Source organism: Eumetopias jubatus, unplaced genomic scaffold (genome assembly GCF_037043125.1).
Source record: "Eumetopias jubatus isolate StellerSeaLion01/CBP00866 unplaced genomic scaffold, mEumJub1_p1.0 scaffold_15, whole genome shotgun sequence".
Lineage (NCBI taxonomy): Eukaryota > Metazoa > Chordata > Mammalia > Carnivora > Otariidae > Eumetopias > Eumetopias jubatus.
In genome coordinates this window covers 89,196,542-89,213,658 of record NW_028274821.1, presented here as the reverse complement: position 1 = coordinate 89,213,658, position 17,117 = coordinate 89,196,542, and the positions used below count along the sequence as shown (strand labels likewise).

The 17,117-nt window shown below is 49.3% G+C and overlaps 1 protein-coding gene across 2 annotated transcripts in view; it reads right to left on the bottom strand.

Annotated features, from left to right (window-relative positions):
• HMCN2 (hemicentin 2) overlaps positions 1-15,052 on the bottom strand; it is a 147,403-nt gene extending 132,351 nt beyond the window's left edge. For both annotated transcript variants that reach the window (XM_088019264.1, XM_088019265.1), the window contains exon 1: positions 14,803-15,052. In XM_088019264.1, coding sequence (XP_087875390.1) covers positions 14,803-15,052 — 250 coding nt within the window. The remainder of the gene's footprint in view (positions 1-14,802) is intronic.
• Positions 15,053-17,117: the final 2,065 nt, after the last annotated feature.

The following is a 17,117-nucleotide window of genomic DNA, read 5'->3' as shown; positions in this document are numbered from 1 at the left end:
CAGCTACCCTCTGTTCCCAACGCTGGACCAGGGCTGGGCCAACCACCTTCTCTTCCATTTGCGGCAGCGTGAGAACAATAAAGTCGGTGACATCAGTTATCACAAATCAAGCAGCGGTTGGAAAGGCGGCCCTTTATTCTCCAGTCTATGCTCTTCCTCCCTGGGGGCTGGGGGTGAGGATCACTCTCTTTCGTGGAGGGACAGTAATTGTTCGGGGGAGTTGATTCTGTTCATGGTTCTACCTGGTAAGACAACATGTTGGTCACCTATGTCCATTCCTTCTCTTTTTCTTTCCTTTTCGTTTTTTTTGTTTTTGTTTTTTAACAATTTTACCGGATTGAGAAACCCAAAGTGGGCGGCCAGGTGGTAGAGGGCAGGGAGGATGCCAAACCGGCCATCTAAGGTCTAGCCTTCCACCGCCATGGCTGTTCTGGGAGGGTCTGCGCTCTGGGGGGGGGGGAAGATTCTCCCGGGAAATCGCCCATCCTGATTCCCCCACACCACTCAGCCATGCTCAGTGACTTCCTCATCCAACCTCCTTATGTTCCAAGGACCCGGCCAGCTCACGCTGAGGGCCAGGGACTATACGCCTAAAACACGGACTCGGAACATTTCAGGAGCCAGAGAGGATCCTCTGAGCTGGAAAGCCCTGGAAAGGATTTTAAGGTTGGTCTCTGTATTAGTTTCCTATTTCCACTTTCATAAATTACTACAAACTCAGCCTCTCAAAACAACACACTTCATTTCTGGAGGTCAAAAGCCCTCCAATCAAGGTATCATCAGCAAGGGTGCACCCCTTCTGGAGGCTCTACAGGAAAATTCGCTCCCTTGATTTTTCCAGCTTCGAGAGGCCGCCCGCACTCCTTGGATCATGGCCCTCCTCCATCTACAAAGCCTGCAGCAGAGAGTCTTCCAGTCTCTCTCTCAATCCCCTCTGCTTCTCTGCCACATCTCCTCAGACTCTGACCCCCCTGCTCCCTCTTACAAGGAGGCTTGTGATTACTCTGAGCCCATCTGGGTAATCCACGATAATCTCTCCATCTCAAGATCCGTAACTTAACCACACATGCGAAGCGCTGTCTGCTGTGTCAAGTAACAGATTTACAGGTTCTGTGGATTAGGACATGCACATCTTTGTGGGGGGGCGTTTCTTCTGCCTCCCACAGACTCCATCATCCTGTCTCCAGCAAAAATGGACTTGGGAGGGCGCCCGGGTGGCTCAGTCGCTAAGCGTCTGCCTTCGGCTCAGGTCATGATCCCAGGGTCCTGGGATCCAGCCCCGCATCTGCATCGGGCTCCCTGCTCCGCGGGAAGCCTGCGTCTCCCTCTCCCACTCCCCCTGCTTGTGTTCCCTCTCTCGCCGTGTCTCTCTCTGTCAAATAAATACATAAAACTCTTAAAAAAAAAAAAAGAAAAAAAGAATGGACTTGGGAAAAACCAATTAGGACTACAAACCTATGTGCCAAACAACAAAGTTGAAGATAAAGAGATCCAAAGACCCCAGCTTTTTAAAGATGGAGAAACTGAAGCCCAGAGAGGAGAAGGAAGTCCTTCAAGGTCAGCTGGGAAGATCTGGTGCAAGAGTTACCTGGATATATCATACAGACAGTGACCCCTTCTCCTGTTCACCATTGTAGGCCTTGGGCCAATTTCAGTGCCAGGTATATGGTAAGCACTCAATAAATGCAGTTCCAGTGAGTGACTGAATGAATACATTTGAATTCCATATTGCCTGAGCAGCTCCAGGTCAGTACAAAGCTTCATTTATCTCTATAACCTGTCCCAGAACAACACCAGGCATACAGTCAACACTCAGCAAGCATGTACTGAATGCCAAGCCTACCCGGTCCCCAGGCCCTCCCACTACAACACGCGGCTGCCCATCTTTCAGAGAAACAGATACGAAGCGAAGCAGGAAACTAATGTGATTATTTGGGGCATGCAGAGGAGTTGGTCATATGGAGGAAGGGCTGGCCAGATGGACAAGAGTGTCCGTGATTGCTCTCAAGGCAGAGGGCAAGGCCCTAGCAAAGACTGAAGGCAAGGGTTTTTTAAATGCCTGCCTCAGCTTCTGAGAGTACACAATTATACACACACACACACACGAATCTGGGATCTCTTCCTTTTGCTGAATAGATCCCCAAGCCAGTTCCAGGTACGGGGAGTTACTGATGACTGGTCCCATCATTCCAGGGCAGGACTGGCTCCCAAGATGCAAAGAAGGGGCTGGGGGTATGGAGGTCTCCTTGCTACCTGTTCTCCCAGGCACCTGCCCATCCACAGCTACAGGCAGCAAGCCAGAGATGGATGCTTTCTTGTCATTAATTAACACTGGCCCACAGCTTCCTCTGTCATTCCTGGGACCCACTGCACATTGTCACTCACCATCCTAAAACCCCACCAGGACAGGGTGCTCTCAGCAGGATGACCATTTCAAGACCCATCTTCCAGCAGGACAGAGTGAGGTGCCTGGTCAGGGCAGGAGAGGGTAGGACACCTGACACATTCCCATGTGAGTTTACCCACTGAAACGGGTCATTTGAGACCCTCCCAATCTCCTTCTTTCACCCAGTCCAGGGAGGGCTGGCTCTGGTCAAAAAGCTCTGATCACCTGACATCTTAGCATGCTGCATGACAATGATGATGGTGGTGGCAATGGTGGTGGTGGTGGTGATGCTCATGATGGTGGTGGTGGTGGTGGTGATGATGGTGGTGGTGGTGGTGATGTTGACACTGATGTTGATGATGGTGGTGGTGGTGGTGGTGGTGGTGGTGGTGGTGGTGATGTTGACATTGATGTTGATGATGGTGGTGGTGATGGTCACAGCAGTTTCTATGCCTTGAGCAGTTATTATTTTATAAGCTTGAGCTCACTTCTATTTTTTTTTCATCTCCCTGTTACAACTGAGGATACCAAGGCTTAGAGAGAAAACAATGCCCTTAGTGAAGGTCAAACAGCTAGTAAGTGTAGTTAATGTCTGTCCTGGTTTCCTGGGGCCACTGTAATAAAATACCATGAATTGGGTGGCTTTATACAACAGAAATTTCCCTTCTTGCAGTTCTTGAGGCTAGCAGCCCACAATCAGGCTATCAGCAGGGCCACGCTCTCTCTGAAGGCAAATACCAGCAACCCTTGGCGTTCCTTGACTTGTAAACACATAAGCACTCCAGTTCTGCCCCCATTATCACAGGGCCTTCTCCCTGTGCCGGCTCTGTCTCCCTCCTTCCGATGAGAGCACCAGTCACATGGGATGAACGGCCCACTCTACTCCAATATGAGCTCATCCTAATGAATTACATCTTCAGTGATCCTATTTCCAAATAAGGTTATGCATATTCTGAAGTTCTAGGAAGGACACGAATTTCATGAGGACACCGTTCAACCTAGAATATCAAATCCACTTGCTTGGCTCCAAAGCCTATACCCTTTGCCACCGGCTGTCCTGTCTCCAAAAACCATGGTGGCGATGGTGACGGCAGTTTAACATTTTAATATGAGTAACTGTTTTAATACTTAGTAAGCATCAGGTGCTGTTCTATGCACTTGGCACACATTCACTTAGAAAACAAAAAGAGCAACCAGAGAAGTCGATTATTTATTATCCCCATTTCACAGATGAGAATTTGAGGCCCAGGGAGGTGAAGTGACCTGCCCAAGGTCTTAGAATGCGGAAGACGTGGAGGTGGGATTCAAAGCTGATCCGTCTCACCGCACGTTCAAGATCTCAGCCACTGCCAAGCTGCAGATACTCAGAACTCATTCCCTTGTTCCCTAGCCCCTCATTCTTGTTCCTAGAGGGGGAGAGAGGCTCGTGACTGAAGGTGGGCACTTGCCAAACAGCTGGGCAGATGTGGCATGCAGTCCCTCTGAGCAGGGCCTGCCGGCCGGCTGCAAACATCATTAAACCCATGACCTTGGCCCCACTTGTGCCGCCCCTGAGCATCTGAGCCCCAGAAGCCTGGCCCGGAACCATCTCTCCTCAGGCAGATTTTTTCCGCTCCACCGGAGGAGGGTGTGGAGCTTCTGGGACTTGGGAGGATCATGCACAGGATCGCACCCAGCTCCTCACCCAGGTGATGCCCCTTACCCAGAATCCTGTGCCCCAGTGTAGTTGGTCAGGGCCACAGTGAGGCACCAGAGGTCCAGCCTCAGAAAGACCTCATGTCATGGACTCCTCCCAGGGTCTACCCTTCCCCTCTCCTCCTTGAAAGCAGGGCTTGAACCCTGGGGCCAATTCTGGATTCACACCTGCCCCCCTCCTCCAGCTGCAGTCCCCCCAGGCAGGGTCCCACAGTCTGCCACGATCGTGGGCAGGTTGTGTCCCCTCCCTGGGACACAATCTTCCCATTTATAAGGCAGGGGCTGGAGAAAACGAAGTCTAGCCTGCTAGAATTCCAACAGTTCCTGAGCTCGGGGCTGGGTGAATGTGATTCCCTTGAAAATACCCACAAAGGACAGATGTGGTGGGGCAGGAAGCAAGCTAGGCAAGTGACTCTGTCCAAAGAACCAAAATGGCCCCAGAACCTTCCTCCACCTCCTCCTTCGTGTCCAGGAGTCTAGAACCCGATGCTCCTGAGGGCCTCCTAAGGAGGGCCCCTTGCCCTGAACACCCAATGGATCCGGGCCCTGCCCTGAGTGTCCACATCAGCCAATCCCTGATGTCTTCAAGGAGAGGTTCACATCTACATTCCTGGCAGCCTCAGAGCCATTGTCTCTGCTGTTCCCTCAGCCTGGAATGCTCTTCCCCAACCCGTCCAGGCTCTCCCCTACCCACCCAGCTCCTCTCCACCTCAGCTGGAACATCATTCCTGTATCCCCACCTCTCAGAGCAGCCGGGACCTCTTTGTACAAGGGACCACACTGTGGCTAATGAACTTGGCCCTTTGCTGTGGGCCAGGCTGGACTGAAGGTGGCAGGGCAAGCTGGCACCTGCCTGGCCCGTGGTCATCCTTCGAGAATCACCTACTGAGCGAGTGAATAATGGGTCTGTCAGGGATCCCTGGGGACCAGACTAATGCACCCAGCCCACCCCAGCCCCTTCAGGCAGACTCCTGCCCTCAGACCCACTACATCCTTACCTTGCCACTCCTCTCTCAAAGGCATCCCCAACCTGTCTTTCTCTTCACACCTCTGCCCTGCACGGACTCATGCCTGGAAAGCCCAGGCAGGAACACTGCCCTTGGATTAGGTGCCATCAACAACAGGGATGCACCTAATCCAGCTTACAGCTTGCGGGCAGCTCAGAGGCCCCAGCCTCCAAGGAGAGAAGCACAGGGGCCAGGCCACAGGGCTGGACTCACCCCTCGGAGCAAGAACCAATCAGATCTATTTCATGATGAGCGGTTGGTTAATAGCAACGTTGCTCAAGGATGACAGTAGACACACACACACACACACACACACACACACACACACACACACACACAATCTGCAGCCAGAGGCCGAGCTGCCCCAGCTCACAGGCCACACTGTGAGCCGAACACATTGGCCTGCCTGCATCCTCACCCCTGACCACCTAAAACTCCTACTCCCCGAGGCAAGCTGACAGTGCACCTGGCGACCCAGAGAAGATGCTCAAACTCACTAACGATCAACCATAGGCAAATTAAAATGGGACACCATTTCACACTTAGCAAATTAGTGAAGAAGAGAAGAACGATGTCCCCAGACGCCAGCAAGGTGTGGTGTGGGGGAGAAAACGCAGTCTCATACTCTGCTGGTAGGATGTCAGGATGGTACAGCATTTCTGGAGGACAGTTTAGTGATAGCTCTCAAAATTTTAAATGCTCATATGCTTTAACAAAGCAACTGCATTTCTGGGAATCTACCATACAGATATGTCTGCGAATGTGTACATGTTTGTTGTCAAGAAACTGAAAGCAGGGTGCTGGATTGGCTCAGTTGGTTAACAGGCGTCTGCCTTCGGCTCAGGTCATGATCCCAGGGTCCTGGGATGGAGCCCCGCGTCAGGTTCCCTGCTCGGTGGGGAGCCTGCTTCTCCCTCTGCCTCTGCCCCTACTCCTGCTTTCTCTCGCGCGTGCGCTCTCAAATAAATAAATAAAAATCTTAAAAATAAAAACGAAAGAAACTAAAAGCAATCTCTCTTCTACAATACAGGAATGGCTGGATAAATCAAGAGAGGATTAAGATAAATGAAGTCCCCTTCTTTGTAGTCATTAATAACAATGAGGTGGATTGATATTTCCTAACATGGAAAAGTATCTGGTGTATCGCATAGGGAAGACAAACAAGTTGCAAAACAGTATGTGTTGCATAATTCCATTTTTTTTAAATAAAAAATTAAGTATACACACAATTACACACGGTCTGGAAGGATGCAAAATGATTAAAAGTGTTTGCATCCCTTGAGAGTCATATTATTAGAATATTTTACAAGCGCATATTAATTTTACAATTTGGGGCCTGGCTGGCTCAGTCAATGGAGTGTGCGGCTCTTGATCTCAGGGTCATGAGTTCAAGCCCCACGTTGGGTGGAGAGATGACTAAAAAAGTAAATCAATAAACTTTAAAAAAAAAACTTTCACAACTTGGGGAGAAAACTTAATAATTTAAGTTGTTAAATGAAAGAGCTAACTAAGCCCTGGTGCCAACACTCAACAAAGGGCACACAGAGAGAATGTCCCTTACTGATCTGACACGCTGAAACAAAACCCAAAGCTCCCCAAATAAAACACTGGCCAATGGGATCCAGCTGGATAGGAAAGAATCATCCGTGACCAAGCAGGGCTTATACAGGGAATGTGGAAGTCGTTAAAAATTAAGGAATCCCATCAATAGGTCAACAGGAGAAAGAGCTTACAGATATCGCAACACAGCCAGAAAGCCACTGGCTAAAATCCAGCGCCCCTCCCTGTTTGGGTTTTGTTTTGTTTTGTTTTGTTTTGGGGTGTTGTAGTTTTGGGGGTTTTTTTGTTTTGTTTTTTGTTTTACCCTTAGTAAACTAGGAATGAAAGCATCATCTTCGTTCACTTGCTGAAGAAAACCTCAAACCAAGAGCCAACATCACACGGCAGTGCATGATCAGAAGAATGACCATTTGCTTTGTGTATTTCTCATTGTTCTGAAAGTTCTGGCTGATAAATAATACAACACATTTCAAACAAGTGAAATATGTGATTGGAAAAGTGAGACAATATTATGATTTGGACAGGCTATGGTGGCCAGCCTAGGACACTCAAGCCATTACCCAAAAAACTGAAAGAAAAAAAAAAAAATAGAAGTAGTTAAAAAAAAAAACTTCAGTAAGAACGTTGGAAACAGAATAAATATATGAAAATGAATTGCTTTCCAACATACCAACAATACTCATTTGCAAAAAATGTAATGGAAAAAATTTCCTAGTCAAAAGAGTAACAAAAAAACAAAATACTTAGAAATGATCTTTAAAAGAAATGGGTGGAACCTATAAGGAAAAAAGTTATAAATCTTTACGAAAGGAAATAAATATGCGGACAAAGGAAGAGGCGTGCGTCCTAGATGGAAACAACTGAATTTTTTTTTTAATGACAATTTTCCCTAAATCGAGATTTCACACAATTCCAAGCAAAATCACAGTAGGAATTTTTGGGGGGAAGTTGACTAAGTTTTTCTGTTTGTCATCTGAAAGAATACGTGTTCAAGAATATTTTGAAAATGAAGGTGAATCAAAAGATTACAAACAAGGGACTGGCCTAAGTCACTCCCAGATTAAACAGTCTGTAAGGCAGAAGAAGGGACTCTGGTTAATAAAGTTGTTTCCCATGGGGTACGAGTTAACGATGCTAAAACCACTTCTCCATAGACTGGACTGGAACCATTAAGTAAACACATGGTGGATGGTGGGTGGTGGGAGCAGGTGAGTCACTGTCGGAGTGGGAGGTCGTAGATAAGCAAGGGGAGGAGACTGGAATGATCTACATAGTGATAAAATCTGAGTTGGAGACATCAGTCCGAACTCACGTCCAGCTTAATACAGACACAGATGGCAACATACAGAAATACTTATAGACCAGTTATATATACAAGTTACCCATACAGCATCCCTTCCTGGGTCTGTCAGCTAAGGGGCTAGAGGCAGTGACACCCCAGTACACGTAGCACTCGGATCCTACTTCCTAGTGCCATTTTTCAATAAAAGGATCCAGGGATTCTTGGATAAATTGCTAGATCTAGGATTGCAGCAGGAAATATGTAAGATGAGTTTTGAACACCTTATAGTACCAGAAAGTGGTACTTTTTTAAAGCACTGCTTTAAAAACACACACACATAACAGGAGCATGTCAAAGGCACACAGAAGCCAACAGAAAGAAATTCCAATGACCAAAAAACTGAGCAACAAAATAAAGCAGTATTGGTTAGTAGTATTGGGTTATAACCCAGAGTACAGGAGCGCCTGGGTGGCTCAGTCATTAAGTGTCTGCCTTCAGCTCAGGTCATGATCGCAGGGGCCTGGGATCGAGCCCCAGGTCAGGCTCCCTGCTCAGCGGGAAGCCTGCTTCTCCCTCTCCCACTCCCCCTGCTTGTGTTCCCCCTCTCACTGTCTCTCTCTCTCTCTCTCTCTGTCAAATAAATAAATAAAATCTTAAAAAAATAAATAACCCAGAGTACAAAATAACTACCCATGAGTCTATACTGAGATATAGAAATAATAGAATAAACGGGGAAGAAGAGAAAACTCTCTGATGAAGAATTCCAAATGATTTACACTAATTCTCCACCCTCAATAAGGTGGAGGACAACGTCCACTTCTTAAGTATGAGCCGCACACAGTGACTTTCTTCCCAAGAGGGCAGTATGGGGGCGCCCGGGTGGCACGGTCGGTTAAACATCTGCCTCCGGCTCAGGTCATGATCTCGGGATCCTGGGATCGAGCCCCGAATAGGGCTCCCTGCTCAGCGGGGAGTCTGCTTCTTCCTCTCCCTCTGCCCCTCCCCCTGCTTGTGCTCTCTTTGTCTCTCTCTCAAATAAATAAATAAAATCTTAAAAAAAAAAAAAAGAGAGGACAGTCCGGAAATGGAGAAAGAGAAGAGGAACTTCCCAATGGCGACAACTGACCACCTCAGCTGTGTGATCAAGGTCAACATCAACCGTGACCCATCATATGGGTAGTATGTACCCTTGACAGAACGTAATGAGAACGGCATTGCTCCTCTGTGGTCTTCCTCTCCTGTCACCTGGTCTAACTGGAGAAAAACACGGGACAAATCATGACGAAGGGACAAAACATCTGAGCGATTCTCATCAAAGCTGTCCGGGTCATCAAGAACAAGGTCTGAGGAATGGTCACAACCAAAGGAGCCTAAGGGGACATGGCAACTGAATGTAATGTAGGATCTTGGGTGGGCTCAGGAAAAGGACATTAAGGAAAAACCGAGGAAATCTGAATAAAGAATGGACACTAGTTAATAATAACATATCAATATTGGTTGGTTAATTGTGATAAATGTACTACAGCAAGGTAAAATGTTAATAACACGGAAAACTAGGTGTTGGGCATAGGGGAACTTCTGTACAATCTTTGCAATAAATCTGTACATCTAAAATAGAACTGTGCTAAAGTTAGGCTTATTAAAATAATTCTTTTAAGATTTTTTATTTTTCTTAAGTGATCTCTATACCCCACGTGGGGCTCGAACTCACAGCCCCGAGATCAAGAGTCACACAGTCCACCGACTGAGCCAGCCAGGTGCCCCTAGATTTTGTTAAACCATGAACCGATGAATGGATAAAGATGTGGTATATATACACACGGAATGGAATGGTATGGAATACTAGACTATTATCCAGCCATAGAAAGGAAATCTTGCCATTTGCAATAGCATGGAGGGACCCTTGAGGGCATTACGCTAAGTGAAATAAGTCAGACAGAGAAAGACAAATACTGTATGATCTCACTTACATCTGGGATCTAAAAAAGCCAAACTCAGAAACAGTAGATTAGTAGCTTCCAGGGACTGGAAGATGGGAGAAGTGTGATAAAAACTTCTCGTCGGGGGCGCCTGGGCGGCTCAGTGGGTTGGGCGACTGCCTTTGGCTCCGGTCAGGATCCCGGAGTCCCCGGATCGAGTCCCGCATCGGGCTCCCTGCTCGGCGGGGAGTCTGCTTCTCCCTCGGACCCTCTTCCCTCTCGTGCTCTCTGGCTCTCATTCTCTCTCTCTCGAATAAATAAATAAAATCTTAAAAAAAAAAAAAGAATCTTAAAAAAAAAACAACTTCTAGTTGGAAGGTAAATGAATTCTGGAGATCTAATGGACCACGTGGTGATTATAGCTAATATTGTATCATATACTTGAATATTGTCAGAGTAGGTATTAAATGTTCTCACCACAAAAAATGGTAATTAAGTGACACAGAAGAAATGTTAGCTAATCATTTTGCAATATATAAATGTATCAAATCAACATGTGGTGCACCTTAAACTAACCCAATATTCTGTGTCAATTACATCACAGTAAAGCTGGGGGAAAATTAAAAAAGAAAAAAAAAGATTTATTTATTTATCTTTTTTTTTTTTTTAAGTAAGCTCATGGAGCCCAACATGGGCTTGAACTCACAACCCTGAGATCAAGACCTGAGCTGAGATTAAGAGGCAGAAGTTTAACCTACTAAGTCACCCAGACGCACCTGAGGGAAAAAAAAATTTTTTTCTTTAAAGAAATGACGGTTTATTTATTTATTTTTTTAAGATTCTGTTCATTTATTTGACAGAGAGAGAGTACGAGCACACAAGCAGGGGGAATGGGAGAGGGAGAAGCAGGTTTCCCACTGAGCAGGGAACCCGAAGCGGGGCTCGATTCCAGGACCCCAGGACCACGACCCGAGCCGAAGGCAGACACTTAAATGACCGAGCCACTCAGGTGCCCCCAAAAAAATTTTTTTAAAGAAAAAAGAATATGAGGAAGAGTTTGCCTTATTAGTACATATTGTAAAACCAAATAATGAATATAATATGCTCTTGGCACAAGATTTGCCATATAACAAAACAGAATGGAAAGCCCAGATAAATTCTTAATAGATAAAGTAATTTGGGATAAAGGCGCGATCCAAATAAATGAAAAAAAAAAAGAAGAGGATTGTTTGATAAAATGTACCTGAAAAATTATCCCATCCTGGTAGAATTACATTAGATTATTTTTTACACCAACTTTTTAAAAAACTCCAGGTTAAAGATTTAAATATAAGGAGAAAACCGGTGAAAAAATCTAGAACATGTACCTAACTGATTTTGTGATAGGGGAAAAAAAAAATCCTTCTAAGCATGTAGGTGAAGCAATTACAAGGGGAAAAAGTCCATAGATTTCACAACATAAACATTTAAAATTTCAGACCACCAGGGAAATAAATAAATACACACATAAATAAATAAATAAATAAATAGTCAGACCACTGGGGATCACAAACAATACTAAAAGGCAAACAATCAGGAAAAACACTAACCCCATAACAAAAAACAGTTAATATCTTCAATATTAAAGTCCTCATACTGACTGATAAGAAAACTACTAAAACCTCAACGGGAAAACAAGTAAAGGCACCACCAATGTGCAAAAGAAGAAATTCACACCCAAAAAAGTCTAGGGAACATTTGAAAATGCACTGAACCTCACTAGAAATTAAAATATTTGCCCAACTTTTGAATTAGGGAGAAAAAAAGTTTTTATCTTAAATTCCCAGTGTTGGGGGTTGGCTACTCTGAAACTGTCCCCTCAGAAGCTTCTGGTAGAAGTTTAAACTCCTGAAACATTTTGGAAAACAAATTGAAGAGTTGCCCACCCATTCAGTGTGTTAAAAATGGCCAAGAACCCTCCTTCCGTTAACCTTCACATAAAGCTGAACAGTTATGTGAGTAGTAGCAATTCCTAAATTATATATACCAAGCTTCTGGCCCTTTCATAGTTAATAGTGAATTTTTCTCTTTAACACTTGTCAATTAACTTTTAGCAATAAAGATGATTTAATTTCAAAAAAAAAATGGCCTAGGAATTCCACTTTGAGAAGCTTAACCCTGCAGAAAAAACAATCAGAGATAGAAAGATTTGCACAGGAGAGTGGTTCTTTGCAACATTTTAATAATGAAAACCTGAAAATCAGCTATATTTTCTTCCAAAATGAAACCATTAACAAAATGCTAACTTTCCAGTTTGGGAACATACCACTTTTTTCATTGAAAAACTTTAAGAATATTTCCAAAGCACGGGTCCTAGTTTCTCTCCAAACACTTGCAGTCCAGAGCCACTGATAGTCTCTCCGCTCCTCCCTCCCACCCCCTCACCCCCCCCCCCAGAAGACAGGTCCTCGGGGTTTAGGATGGGGGTTTCCTTTAAGAAAGCCCTCTACGCCTGCAGCCTTGGGGGCCTCAACAGTCAGCTAAAACCCCTGTTTCTGAAGCGCCTCTTCCACCAAAGGAAATTCCACGGGCCGATTCAAAAGACAGCCAAGCCTAAACCACAGTCCAATCCCTGCTCAGAAACCCTCAGTGGTTGCTCGCAGCCCATAGAAGGAAATCTAAGTGCTCCAAACCCCAGAATCCTGAAGTCAGAGCCCGGACCAATCTTGCCTTTCCTACCTTCCCATTTTACTCCTCCTACGCTCCCCCCAACACCTGTCCCTACTTGTCAGCCACTCCCCAGCAAGCTCCATGTGCTCAGGGAGCCCGCCACCCCCACTGCATTGCCAGCACCTAGCATCGGCCAGGCAGATAGTCAAAAGCTGATAAACATTCATTCGTGTTCAAGCCCTGCTCCAACACTGCTTCCTCCTCAGAGAGCCTTCGGTCAGTACCCTCCCTTGCTGACCCATAGTCAGGAGCTGGTACCGGAGCCAGCATGTGACACGTTCTACTCTCCACCTGGCCTGTCCCCAGTGGGATGCCTGCTCCTTACAAGGAAGCCTGCTCCCCTTCACACTGGGAGCCTCACAGAGGCTGTGCACACAGAACCAGCTCACTAAACACGGAGATGCCCCTCCGCACTTGGACCTGGATGGTTTGGGGAACACGGCAGGAGGACTGGCGATTTTGTCTCATAGAGGATGCAGTGAAGGTCAGAGAGTCGCACACCTGCTCAGCATCCAGAGAGGGGGAGGGGAGGAAAGGCTGGGGGGTGGGAGGCGGGCTTCAAGAAGCCCACAGTTAGAGGGGGGCAGGGGCAACAACCCTCAGGAGCCCCAGCCCGGGCCCCAGAACACTAAATCTGGCTCCAGCAGGCTGTTCTCCTGCCCTGCAACTGCAGCCAAGCATTTTGGAGACAAATGTGGGTTATGAATCAGAAATGACATCATCCTGGCAGGTGGCTCTGGGTAAGCCCCATCCGTGTCCTGAGCCTCAGTTTCTCCATCTGTAAGAGAAAGGGGTGGATTGGATGATCTCTCAGCTCTTTCAATGTGATGTCTTTGGAAGCCCAAGAATGATCCAGAAAGGGAGAGAAAGCACTGGGGGGATGGAGGGTGACCTGTGTCCGAGGTGAAGCCCCAGGACACACCCCACACCCCTCGGCTTCACAACTCCCCCAACCTTGTTGCCCCCGACTGGGAGGTGGGAGCCATCCCTTTGTTCCCAGAAATATTCTTCTAGACATCCCCCCACCCCCCGCAGCCTCTGGGCTTTGAGCGGCAGAGCCCTAGAGAACCCAGAACTCCTGGGAGCAGAAGGACCTCCAAACCCAGCCTGAGGACTGTACTAGATTAAGTCACACCCACGGCTGCCCATTTTGCAAAACTCTGCAACACTGTTGTGATTAATAAAGGCCACTTCTTCTAAAAAGGCTTACAATCTCATATAGCCTCGGGTCACTGTGAATTTTCTCAGCCTGAGGCGCTCTGTAGTACCATTCTGAAAGAATCTGCCATTTTTAGATTTTGGCCTTATAAAGCTATCGTTCTGGATAGAGAGGCAGCTAGATGGAGAGACGTGTGATAAAGCAAACAGTAAAATATTAATCATAGGATCTGGGTGGCAGGAAGACAGGTGTTCAATGAACTCCCCGCCTCCCCCCATTTTGCTGGAAGTCTCAAATTTTTCATCAAAAACTGTTGGTGGAAAAGCAGACCCGCTACTCAGAAAGTCGGAGGTCTGCGGCATTACTCAGCCGGTTTCCCTGAAGCTCCCTCCCCACAGTGGGGTCTCCCAGGGACCCTTTCAAGGCCACGCCCCTAACAGTGAGTTGAAACTCAAGTGACTGCAAGGGGACAAAGTGCTGCGCGCAGGGGCGGGGACCTGGCCGGGAGAATCGGGGAGGTGGAGGCGACCTGGACGAGCTGCAGTTTTCCTAGGGAAAAGAGGTCGGGCTAAAACGAGGCAGGGGTAGGTCGGCCTGCCTTTGGGGGCTCTTTTGGCCTCTGAAGCCCGTGCTGGGAGCAAAGTCTAAGAATTAAAAAGTAAAAACGCAAACGCTGCAAAAGCTGATCGCGTGCCAGACCCTGAGCACGAATGCGTCTCAGCAAGTGTTGGGGACAGTTTCTCACCCGGTTTCATAAACGAGGTTTCAGAAGCTAGGCTCAGGAAGGTGAGGTCACCTGCTTACGACACACAGAGGTGCCCGCCGCCCTCTGTCCCTAGCCTGCCTGGGCACCCCGCCATCTCCGGAGGCGCGGGGGAGGGAGACAGCGGGTTCCCCGGGGCAAGCAAGGGGCGGCTGCCCGAGGTGCGGACCTGTCCGCGGGCGCGAATGCGTCGAGAAGGCGCCCCCGCCCGGCGGAGCAGTGTGCGGACCTCCAGGCGCGCCCCGGGGCGCGATCGCCCGCGGGGTGCGGGTGAGCGCCCCACGCCAGGGCGCCCAGGGTGGGGGGGACGCGGGGGCGCTACCTGGGTCGTGGAAGGGCACCAGCGCGTAGTTGGCGATGGACTGGCTGCGGCGGCTCAGGCTGCTCTCCAGGATGCGTGAGGCGCCGTCGAGCACCTGCATCAGGTCGTCCCACATGGAGCCGGTGACATCAAAGACGATGGCCAGCGTGGCATCCCCCGTGGGAAGGGGCAGCGCCGGCCCGGGCTCGCCGACCACCGCCGCCGCCACGGAGACCGCCATCAGCAGCTGCAGGAGCGGCGCCCGGGGCATCGTGCTGAGAGGGGCGGGGGGGGGACACGACCGGCGGCGGCCGCAGCGGTGAAGGCGCGTGGGTCGTTGCGAGCGCGACGGTCCCGGACACCCAGCGGTGCCGCCCAGGGCGCAGCGGCAGCGCGGCGTCTCGCTCCGTGGGGCCGGTGCGTGCGGGACGTGGGCTCGCGGCGGGTCCCCCTGCTGGGAGCCCGAGGCGGGTCCTAGAGCCCACCCCGTTCAGGGTCACGGCCCGCCTCCTCCGCTCCCCCACACCGTGACTCAAAATTTTCCGGCCCCGCGGTTCGCCAGTCCAGACCCGAGGTTAGCGGAGGACGCGGGGCGGACGGCAGTAGGGAGCTGGGGCCGCGGCCAAGGCGGCGAGGGATGGGGATGCGCGGGACGCCGCGGACACCTGCGCCCCGCTGTGGGGGTGGAAGAGGGAGGGGCAACGCGACAGGCCCTGTCCCAGAGGCCTGGCCACATTGGGCCTTGGCTTTTGCTGCTCTCTCCACCCATCCCCCTAAGCCGGCCCCAACCCCAACACACACACAGACCTTACAAAGTCTTTTCTTTCCGCAGCGGGTCTGTGCTTCCCAATTATTGCAATTATTACTGTTATAATCAAGCACCCTAAGCTGAGCACCTACTATGTGCTAAGCATTTTTACATAGTTATTATTTCCTCCAATGCTCGCTGCAACCCTAGAGGGAGAGCACTAACGCTAAGCCCATTTCACAGATGAGCTGAGATTCAGTCAGCTGCAAGCTGAGGGGAAGTCATTTGCCCAAAGTCACTCAGCTCTCAAGCAGTGGAGAAGCCATAGTTAGAGAGATTCCAAAGCCCCTGGGCTCTGCTGCCTCCCCTAAGTGTTGGAAGACATTGTCAGGGGTCACCTGATGACCCCAGAGGATGCGGGATGCCCCTCTGCCCACCTACCTCACCAGATCCCATGACTGCAAGTGAAGGTTGCAGGGCACATGTGAGGTGCCCATTGGGGCTGCCTGGGGCCCCCTCCCTCAAAGAGCTCCCTTCTGCCATGTGGAGAGAGGGCAGCTCGCTCCCCACCCCAATCCCTCCTCTGAGAGAAATATGCTCCCAGGACAGGGACAGGCAGCCCCCTAGACATAGCTAAAGGCTCTGGGTCTATAATTGGTTGTTGTTATGGGGTTGGGGGGGGGGTAGTTCTCCAGCCCCTGTCCTTTCAGACCGCTCAACCAGGAGGAAGTCCCCCCCACCCAACCCCTACCTCCTCCTTCCTCTTCAATCTCAGCTCATGTCCCATCTCTGAGGCTACTTCAGTGACCCCACAGCCCCTTGTCTGATCCCTTGTCCTAGCACGGACCCACGCTATCACAGTGTCATGTCATGTCAGGTCTGTACCTTCCACCCTGACTGTGAGCTCCGTGGCAGCAGAGACCCAGTGCCTAGACACAGCAGGTGCCCAAGGAAGGCCTGCCACGTGAATGGGTCAGCGGGTATCAGAGAGGCCTGCTATTTGGGCATTGGCAAAGGCGGGGGGTGAGGGGGAGGCATCCCTGGGTGTCCTCGGGGATTTGCTTCTAGAACAGGGCAAGGCCCCTGTGTAAGAAGGGCTGGAGTCCAGGAGAGATGATCTTCATGGAGCTCGCTGGCTCACGGGATGTGGTGGGAGCCGAGTGCCAGGCCTGGGTGAGAGTAGAACTCATGGCCATGTTCACAAGAAGTTGAGTCACCTGCACTTCTGAACACTGGCTCTTTAAATCTCCCTGGGCTAAGGCGGTGATTGGCCCCAGAGCCTGGGCAGGGCTGGGCCAGCTGCTGGAGAGAGAAGAGAGGCTCCAGCTGTGGAAAAGCAAAGGCGAACAGGAGCCAGGATCAGGCAGAGCTCACATACGGTGACATTTCAGGCACAGTGCAGGGAACCTTTGGGGGGCAAACAACTCCTTCGGTCATTCATTCCACGGACATTGGCTGAGCCTAAGCTGGGTGTCAGGCACTCTGCTAGGCACTATTGGGGGAGGGGAGACATACAGATGCATAAGACATGCTTCCTACCCTGGGGAGAAGAGACAAGTAAACAAATAATTCTAAGTCAATGACATAA